The 14292-nt window shown below is 37.7% G+C and overlaps 2 protein-coding genes across 3 annotated transcripts; both read right to left on the bottom strand.

The window, feature by feature from the left end:
* Window positions 1-255: 255 nt before the first annotated feature.
* Window positions 256-3213, bottom strand: LOC7489611 (ABC transporter G family member 6). Its single transcript, XM_024609534.2, has one exon. It carries the CDS (start codon window positions 2952-2954, stop codon window positions 669-671), a length of 2286 nt encoding a protein of 761 aa, XP_024465302.2. The 5' UTR covers window positions 2955-3213; the 3' UTR covers window positions 256-668.
* A 5065-nt stretch (window positions 3214-8278) lies between these two features.
* LOC7489610 (protein RDM16) lies at window positions 8279-14114 on the bottom strand. 2 transcript variants are annotated; one of them, XM_024610518.2, is made up of 7 exons: window positions 13336-13399; window positions 11518-11601; window positions 11317-11435; window positions 10754-11170; window positions 10450-10644; window positions 10202-10362; window positions 8279-9457 (listed from the first exon to the last, which is right to left on the bottom strand). In XM_024610518.2, exons 3-7 carry the CDS (start codon window positions 11356-11358, stop codon window positions 8584-8586), a joined length of 1689 nt encoding a protein of 562 aa, XP_024466286.2. In that variant the 5' UTR covers window positions 11359-11435; window positions 11518-11601; window positions 13336-13399; the 3' UTR covers window positions 8279-8583. The 2 variants fall into 2 exon arrangements, with proteins under 2 accessions (XP_024466286.2, XP_024466285.2); XM_024610517.2 differs by having other exon boundaries at window positions 11317-11601; window positions 13336-14114.
* Between the last annotated feature and the right edge of the window lie 178 nt (window positions 14115-14292).

Genomic DNA, 14292 nt, shown 5'->3' with positions numbered 1-14292 from the left:
GCTGGGATGTTGATCATAAACACGTTCTCAAGTTAATAGATGAAAAAAAAGGAGTCTGTAATATATCTAATGTAATTAAGGAAATGATAAAACCTACTTTAAGGAAACTTAATTAGTTTTAATGAACTCTCAAGCTATTATATTAATATAAATCCATACCCTCTTTTATGTATTTCTGTATGCAAGCCCCTTTGAACCTTCACAGCTATGGCTCGGGGACCAAGTTCATACCATATATCACTAATCCTTGCCTGATGAAATTAAATACAAAACTTAAGAATTGGATTTTCAAGTCTTTAACAATCACACACACAAGTGTACTGCTAGTTAGGTTGTCTCTCCTCCTAACACTACCTTACCAGCACTAACTAAAATATAATAATTAACAATCACAAAAGACTCGTGGAAAGCAACAGCCACTCCCCCTAGATTATGAAAACTGAATTAATGAATTGAATGTAAGAGTACTGTTTTTTTTTTAATCTAAATGAGCATTAATATTGAACTATATTATATGTAGCAGTTTTACACCAGAAGGCTCCAACGGTCGAGTAATTCCAACAGTACAAATTCAGGAAACAAAGAAAAAAAAAAACCCACACAAAATACGATCCTCCCGCCGAACACGACCCTTGTACCCACCATCTAAACATTACCCTCGGGCCTCATCACCTTCTCTTGTTCTTGCTTCCAAACAACAAAGATATGTAAAAGAGAATCCTAAACAGGAACCCCCACGCCACGGTGACCCACAGGCAATTCCACTTGCTCAAATCTGTAATCCCTTGTTGCAGCAATATGTCGGCCCCAGTAGTCAAGCATGTGGAGCTAGTGATCTTCGTTCCCAGTGTATTGCTCATTGATTCCAGCAGTTGAAGTTTCAGTGATGTGGATACTTCCCCAAGTGGACTTTGGTCGAAAATCTGAACACCCCTCACAAAACACTTGGCTGGATCTTGAAATTCATTTAGCAAAACAGCTTCATAAGGGTATTTCACCAGTGACAAGTAGTGAAACCATATCCAGTAGGCAGGGATTCGATCACGATTGATAAAGAACCCACTGAAAAGCAGGAAGTATGCCAAAATAGCCACAACTATGGTATAACCAAGCATGACATGAGGCACCACACCAGACAGAAATGTCACGAATGAACTTCCAGCCCAAAATGAAGCAAAGATTATCAAAAAGTAAAACAAGAACCCTGAAAGACCACCATCTAGCCCAACAGCCCAAAACGTCGTCGCAGAAAATGCCAACGACAAGAAAATCAACGATGGTAAAACAACAAGCCCATGAGATAACACATAAGATGATCTTCTATAAGCATTATACGCAGTTTCTCTCATGAAAATATACCTTTCTTGAAGAAAAACTGGAAGAGCATCAGCACAAGTGTAGAAAGTTGTCGACATGGCAAAAGCGAAAAACCCTAATCGCTCTTGCACTCCTTTTGGTGAATTGTCAAGCTGCCAAAACATCGTAGCTAAAATAAACCCAGTAACCATGACAGCACCCAATCGAATCCCGAACAATTCCGGCATTCTTCGTGAATTTAAGAACGACCTTTTCGACAACACTGCCATTTCTATCAAAACTGAATTTGCAAAAGTTGGCACCATTGAATTTGGACTTATAGCATCATTATTAGTAGCACCAGACACCAACTTCCCTTTAGAAATGGAAGCACTAATAGCTTCTTTAAGTGACAACCCACCCCGGTCCGGTTCACTCCCTCCATTTCTTGAATGCTTCAGATCCTGCCATGATTTATTAAACTCCACCAAACTCCTAGTCCCTCCTGGTGACCCTTCAAGCTCTCTAATCAAATCCAAAGCAAACTCCGTCCGGTTCTCATTCTCTGGTATCGGATGCCCGAAGTCCGAGAAGTAAACCGGCAAATTCATCGGTGAACCACTATAAACAGTTTGTCCACGCGATAAAAATATCAACCGGTCTAACAACCCAAGAATTCGATAACTTGGCTGGTGCACTGACATAATCACAATACTCCCGCTCTGTGCTATCCTTTGCAAAACTTTAACCACCATAAACGCACTTGTTGAATCCAAACCGGACGTTGGCTCATCAAGAAAAAGGATAATTGGATCGTGAATTATATCAATCCCAATTGAGACACGACGTCGTTCTCCTCCACTTACACCTCGATGGCCTTCATCACCAATAACGGTTTTTGCCGCGTTTTTAAGCCCTAACTGTTCAATTAGTGCTTGCACGCGCAGCCGCTTTTTCGATTTAGACAAACTCCTCGGCAACCGAAACTCCGCCGCGAACATTAGTGTTTCTTCCACTGTTAGCATTGGAAATAGCAAATCGTCTTGCATGACGTAAGCTGATATCACCTTCAACATTCTAGACTCCAAAACCTCGCCGTTTAGCGTCTTCGTGCCTTTCAAGCTTCCTTTCGCGATTCGATTCGCGAGGGCGTCAATGAGTGTTGATTTTCCGGATCCACTCGCGCCGAGTACAGCCAGAATCTCGCCATCACGTGCCTCGCCGGAGATATCATTCAGGAGAGTCTTTGTAGTGGTGAAGAGGCTTTCGCCTCCGACAGGATCGGTATCAGTGGCGGGGCCGAGGCGGTGGATATTCCTGCTGGGGAGGATAGCCGGAAATTTAAATTTACGGCGAACTTTGACGCTGTAAGTGAGTTTGTTGAAGGAGAGAACGAATGGAATCGATCGCGGAACCTCAAGATTCGTGCTTCCAAGCTCGAGGACTTGGTGCACCGGGGTCTCGCTTCCATCTCCGGTGGCTTCACGGCTGACATCTCCGACGCGTTTTAGCATCTGTCCCAGAGTCGGCGAAGCCCCGGAGGCAGATGAGGCGGATAATGGTGGCTGGAGGTGGTTATTAGTGAAGTCCATTGTGTAAAACGGCACTGTAAAGGAATCTCGACTAGGCGAGTAATTTTCTGCTACAACCCGGGACATTCTGATTCAGAAGCAAGAGAAGTGGATTTAAAGAAGATCTTTAGAGAGGGTGAGGATAACGGTTAGATTGCATGCGGCACGCCTGTTGAGAGGTAACGCCGGTTAAAGCAGAGGAAACGTGATTGTGGTTGTGGTTTCTTGTGGCAGTGGCGGTGGAGGTGGTGTTTGGTTGGGGGTTTTAGAAGGAAAGGAGGAGCAAAATGAGAAGTTCTGGTTGTTTTTAGATGCGTCTCTGTTTTAGAGTTTTGTGATTTCTTCTATATATAATGATTTGAATTGAATTGCAAAAGGGAAAGTGTGTGGGTAATTACTGTGTTAATTAAGTTTTCAAGTTTAATTATGTTTAAGCGGTGTCATTTTACTGTGTGAAGAGGAGGCGGGAGGTGGTGAGAGAAAGGTGACCTAAATCTCCTAATCTGTTGCCTATACGTCTTCTTTTCTTCGGGGGAATGGGACATGACACGTGGGTGCTTAAGGGTAGTGGGAGTTGACATGTGGCAAAATGGGTTTCGTTGGTGGTGTTTGTATTTAGGGTTAAAAGTAGGTTGGGTGTTGATCTACTGTTTGCGTAAGCAGAGTTGTAGTCCAAGTAAACGGGTAAGATGTATGGTAACTTCTATCGCCTCCTCTGCAGTGCTATTATGATCTGAATCTGACTTGGTCTGTCTGGTTAGACCGAGAAACTAGTTAATTCCGACCCGATGCATCTGGTTGATGAAGAAACCTGCTTCTATGGTGAGCCCGAAAATAGCGAGTTGACTCGGCTGTTACGTTGAAATATCGATTAATTAGGGGATTTAGTGATTGGTTGGTTATTGAATCAAACACTTTAATTTTATTTTATTTACAAATTTAGTTTAATTCAAATATTAGAGAAAATATATATACACGATTATTCAAAAGAAATAAATGACAGTAGCAGAATAAATTAGTACTGTTTGTGTGGTCTGCATGCAAATGATTTCATAAATTTTTACTTGAAATGTTTAGGTAATTAGTTGTCTACACACGCACCATTTGGAATGGCAATATATAATCATAATTTATTTATTATTTATCGAGTAAAACGTTTAAGTATTAATAAACTATTTATTGAGTTTCAGATATTGAATATTTATTATTTATTATTTATTATTTACTAATCAATAAAAAATAAAATAATATATATAAAGCATGTATATATTTATTAAATGATAAAATGATAAATATTATATATATATATATATATATATATATATATATATATTTCATGTCAATATTAAAGTATATATATATCATATTATATTAAAAAAATCTAAATATTCTACAAATATATTTACATAATATAAATATATATTACGGGTTAGGTTTATGCGGACTTCGGGTCTGACTTAACTATCAATCAAGTCCAAAAAATACCCACTCATTCAGGTCAGATCGGTGTCCACTGGATTCGGATTAAATTATCATTCATACATGTGAAGGTTGGGAGCCTAAATATATATTTGATATTGTGAAGGTTTTTATAGTTATAATTTTTAAAAAAACACATTTAAAAAATATTTTTAGTTACAATTTTTTAAATATAGTTTTTTAAAATATATTTTTGCATTTAAAATAAATAAAAAATAAATCTTCATGAATATAAAATAGATTATTTTAGTTTCTACAAACATACATCCTCTTATATAAGCTGGTTTTTGTGCTTGGATATTGATAATGTGTGGAACTCGATGTAAAAAATAAACTAATTAACTAATTAAATAATTTTTTTATAGTTAAAAAAAAAATAAACTACCATACAGCCAAACAATCACTCAATAAATGGTTGAACACCATAAATATAATTAAGATGTGGAGCCGAACTTGTCAAAAGTTCGAAAATAACCTGGTTGTACCATGCTGGAGGGTTCGTGATGTATATTTCTTCACATGCATGTAAGCTATCTTGTGCCCCCGAATTGATTCTATCTGTTCCAGAACCCAAGGCCTCGTCAAGCATGTCGAAGGCTGCAGGTTGCATGAGAAAGTCTCGTTTTCTGCTGCTCTCCACGTTTTCCAGCCTTCGAAACTGAAAATTACTTCTTACCCTGACGTGAAATTTCAAATTACTTTCCTTGAATATATTAATAACTTTTGGACAGAGGACCCGTCAAGTACTGCCCAAATCTAAATTAGGTCCTCGATTTAAAACAATTCCCAATAAAAAAACTTTCCTGTCTATTGAACATTATCCAATTAATTAACCCTTTTTTTAAAAAAAGTTATGCCCTTCGAAACACTCAGGAGAAAAAAGAAAAAGAAAAAAAAAATGATGACCCATCTGTCTCAAAACGATGCGATTTGTTGTCATATCGTATATAATGGTGATTTAATTGGGCAGTGATTAATGGATGGGGGATCCAATTGAAAATTTATTTTGTCTGATGACCCAATTGAGAATCATGCAAATCTTTAGGGACAAATATATCCACTTTTCATCTTAACATTTTAATCCGCGCAGGGTGAACAGAATAAAAATCACAGCGTTCATAACTCCACCAGTACTGCCCTAGATGTTGCGTTTCTAGCTTAGCTAGTGTTAGGCGGCTTCCGTACTGGTAGGACTACTGCGTTCAAAATGTTAAAATCTTCAATTTTATTATCTTTATTTATTTTATTATTTTTATTTATTTAATAAAAATAAATAAATTATATTTTAAGTTTCACTTCACTTATTTTAAGTTAGTTATTGAGGTAAAATATTTTTTTTATATATAAAATTAAAATTTTAACAATTAAATGATTATGAGTTCAAATCTTACCACTTTTATTTTATTTAATAAAAATTAAAAATACAAGATAATATAAATATGTATAAATTTCAAGTTTAAATAATTTTTATTTAAAATATATATTAAAAAATAACATAAAATTATTCTTGAAATATAAAAATTAAAAGCAAAGTTGTGTGAATTTATGCCAGTAGCGTAGCGTGGGCTTGTGTAGTTAGCTTTTAGATTTGCACGGTTGTTTGAAACAAAATCAGTTATTAGATCAACTCCTTACTAAAGGGTACGCAAATGAATTAATAATTCGAGCAAATAACGAATTTTGGAACACACAACTGGATGTATTATTTACTTTTCGTACCTCAAAGAAGACGACAATGGTTGCAAGCACAAAAGGGATCGAGCAGTAGCTAAGTTGGCACCCCTTTATATGAGATCCTACAGCTAACAATCTAACCAAATCTTCCTGCTTGCTTCCTGAAGAAAAAGGAGCCATTCGAGTTTAGATAATGTAATTAAAGCTATCCCGAGCCTATTATTAATCTCTAAACATGGCAACTTATAGTAATTTTACAGCATTAAACCACCGATTATGGATGCGAAGTTAGCTGTTCATTACACACGAAAACCTTCAATGGAAACTTAGAGAATATTATTGGCGTTGCCATGAAATTGAATGAATATAGTAAACCTCAAATTAATCAAATCTCTCTCAAGAACTAGTCGATGTGCATATAGAGGCATGCATGCTTCTAACACTCTATCTAGGTAGCTCAAAATGGAATTTTAAATTACAAGCAACACGGACCAGATATGGGCTCCTCCAACGAATGGGATCGAGCTTGTTGAATATTTAAGCTATTTAGTTCAACCAATTCAAGAAAAAGGGAAAATATATAAAATGGGAAAAGAAGGCACATATATACGATCATGGCCTATCGCAAGTACAAAGGACAATTTCCACAACTCAAAATTAAAAAATAATAATAAAACAAAGGTGGTCTTGTTAGCCATGAAGTGCCCACTAGCATGCTTAGAATATCTCAAAAAGGGAACGGAAAAGGAGTGTAAGCAACAGGTTCACAAAAATGCATTATATTTTTGGTACACACAAGACACTCGGTGGTTCAATGTAGATAGGCTACCGTCACTCACCAAATTTCAAGCTAACCCGCACCTACAAATAAAGCTGTGAGAAATCTCCCTAGTCAAAATAAAACATGGGCATAAAGCGAACAGGCATGTGCAAGGGCATGGGGCTCATTTCTCAACTGTTTTTTTTTGTCACAGTGAACTCCAAAGTCAACCTTCAAAAGAGGAAGAAGGCCTGCAGATTGTTTTGTTACCCGTCTTTATCAAGCTGCATGTTCTTAATCTTCTGGAGCAAAAGAGAAACTCTTCTCTTCATACTTTACCTAAAACTTTTTCTATACTCCAGGGTAATCTGTCCATTTCAACGCGTACACGTGGTTTACCTTAGTCAATAGGATTCGTTGACTACTATTTAGTACTTTTTTAGGCCCAAATAGTAACATTAAGGTGCCCATTTACTCCCTCCAATTAATTAATCAAGTAACTTAACTTGAGGCAATTATAACCGTTTTGATTTTTTTTTTCTTGATATTAATTGTTTTTTTATGCTTAAAAATAAATTTTAAAAAATAATAATAAAATATTATTTTTATATATTTATATTTATGAGTAAAAAACATTTAGAAAATTAATTTGCAGTAAACAATACTAATTTTTAATTTTACAACTTTTCTCTAAAACCTTTTATCTAATAACGTAGAAGTAAATTCTTATGAATCTCCTAGTCTTGTAATCCGATGTCAATAACGTGCCTTTAACTAACTAAACTGAATGTGAGCTCAGTCCCGGTCCGTGAAGGAAAAGATACCATCCCACGGGAGAGAAAAAACAAAGCCCGATTACCATTTTCTTCGTTCTATGCTCCCATATTAGCGCTTTTAGGAGGTCAGTTTAAATATAGTTGCCCGATGCCGGTGCACCTCCGGTTCACGTAATCCTCAATTATGAGATGAAAAAATGACTGTTGTTGAAGATATGCTTGTCTTTAGCCAGGAAATTCAATTTTGTTAGATGAAATTATTGAAATAAATGATGGCAGGCTCCGGCGGCACAAGAAGCCTCCCTTCCAAAAATTGCTATAAATGCTCAGGCGATAGGGGATGTGCCAAGAAATATCAAAGCTCAATGCACTAATGTCCCCCAACATCCCATTTATGGACAGCAAGAGCTTGGACGTCTTCATCCTTAATTCACAAGTACGTTACGAGTACCTCTCGGAAAGGCGGCAGCGTGATTTTATTAACATTGTTGACCGACAGCCTTAACAGCTGCATCAACAAATGCTGATCCCTAAACATTACATAATAAATGTACTTGCCACTTTCTGCATGCACAGGCCACTGCAATTCCCAACACCATCAGTAAGCATGCTGTAATTGGGCATTAGCAAAACTCGAGATTAGTCTATCTTAAAGCAACATATAACTGTTATCTGACAATTCAATTAGATATCCAGACAAACCTAGTAGTTGCCACACTGCCTTGAAGAAAGATCAACCATCAGAATACTCCTTTAGCTATTCAATCTGACAATAGCATCTACATTTAAAATTCGAAGCTTTCAAGCATTTTTCTGCCTAACCCCATGGACAGAACGGTTCAGAAACATGGGATTTAAACCAACACGTATCTTAAAGCAATATATCTACTTTCAATGATCTGAAAGCCACATATAGGTGAAAAATTGCATCAAAGTTATCTCAGAACTCTTAGCCGCAAATTGAAGTAACTAGACTTTGACAAAGATCAGTAATGACCTGAAAACACTCTTTCTTCAAAGCAGCCTCTCACATTTGATCTTCGGAGAAATTGACAGCAAGATCCCAATAGTGGGCAACACCAGCATCAGCAAAATATTTTCGGGCTGCAGCTTCAGTCACACACTCATGCAAAGAAAACCTGTGGAAGTTAGGTTTGGCAACACTACCTTGCCACACTAGCACACATTTGTTCATAGGTTTCTCGTCATTGTCACCTCCTTCATCCTCATTTACAGCTTCAGCCCAGTTTATACGCCTAAGCATTAGTTTTCCATATCTTTTGATGGATTTGCTCCCCCCTTCAACAACCACCACACAAATTCCCTCTGTAATCACCGTGCATCCAGTCAAGCGATTCTCGTGAGCATTGACATCAACTTTGAAGCGAGTTTTCTTGTCTGAAAGATCGTTGATTCTGTAAATAGAAACAATAGTTTCCACAGTATTTGGGTCATCAAAGAGCTTTCTCTCCTTCTTTTCACGACGCTCAGCGGGAGTGAGCTTACGTGCAGTATTACGATCAATATGTGCTTGTTCACGTTCAGCAGCTGCAGTACGAATTTCCTTTTCAAGTCTAGTTGGATCTTGTGTTGCTTCAGAGCCAAGAACTTTCATTAGATTGCTCATCTTAACCTTTGGTTTTGGAGGTTCAATCAAGCCTTGTCTAATCATCTCCTGTTTATCTTTTTCCCGAGCAAGGCGACGCTGTGTACGGAGCTTCTTCTGCTCCTTCTTAGTTAGCTTCAAAGGTTGAGGTGGGGGAGGAGCTGGCTCAGCCGGGGGCTCAATTGGACGTGGGTGCTCCACATAGATAGTAATTTTCTCCATTTTCAATCTACGCTGGGTCTTGAGATCATCAACATCCTCACCATAAGTCCCACTAGTCAACAGAGGTACATCCCTGAAATTAAGCAACCACAAACAGATTAATTCCTTTCCAACTAAGACAAGAATGACCGATATGAGAATAAGAAGAAAAGCTAAAGTACATAGAATAACCAAAACAAAAGTTCTCCCACTATCTGTAATTATTCTAATTTGAAGTATTCACAAACAGCCAGACATATACATTAAACCCTTCTTGGGCTTCAAAAGAAGGAAACCCCGAGATTGTAGACTAAGGAGCTTAGGATGTACTAGACCTATTTTTTTGCTCAGAGACTGTTTTTAACTAGGTTGTGGGACTCATTGAGCATGCGATAGCCAGGATAAACCACTGGGAAAAGTAGCTTAAAGGAATCAGAACAGGATTCAAAGTTTGGCACAACCCTGGTTAAAAAGCCACTCTGATCAACTCTGTGAACAAGTAGAACACAACTTTAAGATTCAGTCATTGCTGAACCTCAGACATTACAGAATCTTAGAATCTACTCAAGCAGTTGCAACGAAAAAACAGCTCATCAATCCCTAGCCATCCTTATACAGCACGTACAAAGAAGGATCAAATAAAGATTTTTTTGAAATAGAGCATTTCCAGTGACAAGCAATTGTTCCTAAAATGAGAATTAGCAAACAATCATTCCAGTTAGATCATTCAGGCTCAAATTCAAGTGTACAATGTGGAACCAATTCTGCAACAAAAAAACAACAAGTGTTGTTATTGAGAAGAATCATATTATATAAAGAGAAGTAAATGTAAACTTACCACCACTCAATATCAGGAATTGGATCCTTAGGCTTTGCTTTGGTTGTAACTCGCTCTGATACCTCTATCAAATTAGGATTTATATCAGGAGCTGCCTTTGCCTTCGCATGTAATGCTTGCCTTGCCTTCATATCCTTTTCTCTTTCTTCTCCAAATTGATTCTGAGTTAAGCAAATAAAAAGTATAAATACACGCACACAATGAAAATAGCAATGACAGCAAAAAGGTGCAGAGTTTGCAAGAAGTACCCTCAGTTTCATTATTTCAGCTTCTTTTAACCACTTGCCTTCCTCTACAAACTGGAAAGTCATCCGTTTGGGTCTCAAGAATTTATTCTTATTAATTCCCATTTTTGCATCAAAATAAGGATTTGATTCAGGATCCACATCCAATTCAGGTTTAAGAATCTGGAATGCTTCCTTTTTCTGCTTGTTGATGTTGACCTGAAAAAATCCAAATGTATCACATTACAGCCCTACACAATCACTATTTAAATATCACAGGTCTAACAAAAAGATAATAAAAAGACCAGTCTTATAGAGATTACCCAACCTTTAGGGTGCTGAGGTTGTTTGGTTTAGTCACATTCACCACATTTCCATGTTCATCTATTTCCCTACCAAGTGCATCCACACGAAGAACAGGGGCCTTAGAAGGTTTCTGCAGCGCAGAGACTTCTGCTGGCAACTGACCAGGGAAAAAGTTTATAAGAGGAGCAAACTCAGGGTCCTGGCGAAATCCCATTTTAGCAGCGAGTTCCTGGGCACGTTTAACAGCTTCATAATTGGGCATGCTAGTAATATCAGGCGGAGGTGCCATGCCAGTTGCAGGTGGCTTTACAGACACCATAGTACTAGTAGATGAGGTGGATGAACTTGGCATTGCCTCTACTGAAACAGCAGTAGTAATGGTTGCTGATGACAATGGACCTTGTAAGCTACCACCTGAACTTTTATTACCCTTACTCGACTACAAGAGCAAAGAACAGAAACAGTCAATATGTACTGGAATCGCAGAAAGAAAGAGGGTGTATAAATATTTGGACATGACAAAGAGATATAGGGAAACAACAGCACATACAAGAATGTCATAGAAATTCCATGATGGGAACTTACCAGGGGTAGCTTCTTCAGCTTCTCTGACAGTTCCTTCTGCATTTGTAAGGCTTTCTTAGCTTTCGCTAAAGCATCAAGTGATAGATTTCCACTTTTCCCAGCAGCTGAAGTTGTCCCATCTGTACTAGATTTTCCAGGAACCTCATGAGATCTGGCAATACTAACTCCCTTATTTTCATTTGTGTTTGAAATTGAAGATACCTTGGTAGGAAGGGGGTGGACAGGGGCCACAGAGGTCTCAGGCAAATTGCTTGGTGTCTTGGTGAAAGTTGCCAGAGTAGCACCCTGCAGATATGGAACAATTAACTTCACATATCAGCATACAGGCTTGATAATCAGAGCACCTTAAGAAAGACCATTTAAAAGTAGAGATTGGGGGGGGGGGGGGGGGGGGCAACAAATGAAAAGCTTTGAAAAGATAATAGGCTTATAATCAAATGAAAACATCATGCAAAAGCCACACCATGTGAATAAAATTTAAGATGGCTCTGGGAAAATACACTTTCAAGAAGCATAACTTCTATAACACCCTAGATTCTATGCATGCGTTTTGTACTTGTGCATTATACAGAATCCAAACACGTATAATTAGGCACAAACATAAATATCAGACACCAATCCCCTTACACAGGGAACAGTTAAAAGTTGAACAATTTAAATGCAAGATTCACAGGACACATCCTTCTACAGCCAGCCAAATATTCATTGCATAAAAATAGGAAGTGAAAGTTGGTCTTAACAAAAATAGAAAGATAAAGAACGTTATCTTCTACCTACATCTAGATTGATGGGAAAACAGTTCTAGCACGAAAGGGAAATTGCCATTTCTTGTTAAAATAGAGGACTTTTAATCAACCTTTATGTAAGCAAACCAATGATTTGGAATCTCAAAATACAGTTCAAAAGGTTCTTATTACTATTAGAAAACTGATGAAACCAGATAGTCCATGTGCACACAGCAGCATGCTTGCAAGGCAGAGTGCCAAGCAGTAGGGTTCTTATTACTATTAGAAAACTGATGAAACCAGATAGTCCATGTGCACACAGCAGCATGCTTGCAAGGCAGAGTGCCAAGCAGTAGGGACAATTGAGCAAGTGAACGAGGCCAAAAGAGGAACAAAAGTGAGTCCTTCCGCAACAACCTTAAGAAAATTCTAATTAAAAAATATAAGGATTTAAGAGTGTGTTTAGTAATGCAGTCCATAGTACTTTTTAAAAGTGTTTTCCAATTGAAAATGCATCAAAATGATGATTTTTCCAAAAAAATATTATTTTTTGACATCAGCTCATCAAAACCATAAAAAAGCACCTAAAAGCATCAATTTAATGCTTTTTTCCGGCAACAAACGGTTTGAAAAGAACTTTGATAAGCAAATACAACCACAAAAACAAACACACCCAGGAACACTGCTTGGCAAATCACATATGCCACAAACACTATATATCTTCCATCACTTGGCACTAAAATTTACCTCTGTTTTTCACATAGAACCACTAAAATTAAACTTGAAAATCTAATTATCAACCTGATCCAAATCATTGCTCAATTTTCTATTTCTAGTAAAGCACAGCGACTAGTCATTTTAGATTTAAAAACAACAAATTATCCACTATACCACCTCCATTCTCAAATTACACACATGGAAACACACAATAACAGTCCCATTTGAGCAACCATGAACACTACGAGATGTAACACAAGAAATAAAATAGCTTCTAGTTGTAAATTGTAATAGGCACACACAGCATCAAATTCGGTGAAGAACCACAACTCCCATCTCCCCACCAAACTACCCCTCGTTATCCCACCATCTAATCCAAACAGCCCATATTACAACTAATTAAACCAAAGATAAGAGAACATAACACCGTCCTCTATTCTTAATATATTACATTAATCCAATTATCCAAGCCAAACATGTACACTTAATCAAACCACAAAACAGCAAACAAACACAATGGAAAAGAATACCCAAAGCAGGTACGAAAAATAAAAGTAAAGCCAGGAAGAAAACTTACATTTGCAGTCGAAACACCACCGTTTTCTGTGGTGCTGCCACTGCCGCCACCAGTTGGCTGACCATTCACTTCCTCCTTCACTCTAACCTCACTCAAATCCACACTCTTCACATTCTCAAAACTATTACCATTATTATTGGTATCAATACTATTATCCTCTTCTTTCACTTTTTCGCCAAATCTTCTTCTACTCCTCTTCTCCTTGTCAACAACAACCCTATCTTCACTCCCTCCTCTCTCTTTTCTCTTCTTTCTCTCAAAATAATCCTCCTCTTCAATTTCTCTCTCTCTCTTCTCGCGCTTTCTCTCTCTACTCCCTTCTCTCTCCTCTCTCGCATCATACGATCTCTCTCTGTCCTCACGCCTCGATGAGGAAGATGATTTGTGATCGTGAGATCTCTCTCGCCTATCTACACTCTCTTCTCGCTCGCGAGATCTTTCGCGCTTAGTATCATCGCGCCTAGATGATTTGTGATGGTCGCGATGGTGAGATTCTCTCTCTGATCGGTGGTGGTGAGAATCGGAGGAGTCTCGGTGCTTATCGTCTCGTGATCGGTGTTTGTGGTGGTCACGGTCACGGTCGTCACGGGTGCGCTTGGAGGAGCGATCCATTGTAGTCTAGGGTTTTGTTAACTGTTACCTGGTTTTGTTGCTCTCTTTATCTCACTCTATTTTTCTCTAGTTTAAGGATAAAGAGAGGGTGAGATATTCGTGAGGGTAATGAAAGAACGGCTAGGATTATGGTATTTGTATTGTTTATTTATTTGATTTTATTTAAGGTTTTATTGTTGAATTCAGGCGGTGGAGGATTGGAGAAAGGGAATTTATACTGGAAAATGATGAGAGGATAAATTTGTAAATTTAAAAATCAAAAGTTAACATTTCCTCTTAGCAATTTATATATATTCTCATTGTTAGTTATTACGGCAATTTTTTAAAATTTTATTTTTAACATCA

This window comes from Populus trichocarpa, chromosome 10 (assembly GCF_000002775.5).
Source record: "Populus trichocarpa isolate Nisqually-1 chromosome 10, P.trichocarpa_v4.1, whole genome shotgun sequence".
Lineage (NCBI taxonomy): Eukaryota > Viridiplantae > Streptophyta > Magnoliopsida > Malpighiales > Salicaceae > Populus > Populus trichocarpa.
Note: the sequence above shows the minus strand (reverse complement) of the source record. Positions and strands in the feature narration are given on the sequence as shown.

Coding starts and splice junctions, on each gene's coding strand:
- LOC7489610 (XM_024610517.2), bottom strand. CDS start 13,947: ATGGATCGCTCCTCCAAGCGCACCCGTGACGACCGTGACCGTGACCAC. Junction 10,645..10,753: donor ACAACCTCAGCACCCTAAAG/GTTGGGTAATCT, acceptor GGATTTTTTCAG/GTCAACATCAACAAGCAGAA. Junction 9,458..10,201: donor ATTCCTGATATTGAGTGGTG/GTAAGTTTACAT, acceptor GCTTAATTTCAG/GGATGTACCTCTGTTGACTA.
- LOC7489611 (XM_024609534.2), bottom strand. CDS start 2,954: ATGTCCCGGGTTGTAGCAGAAAATTACTCGCCTAGTCGAGATTCCTTT.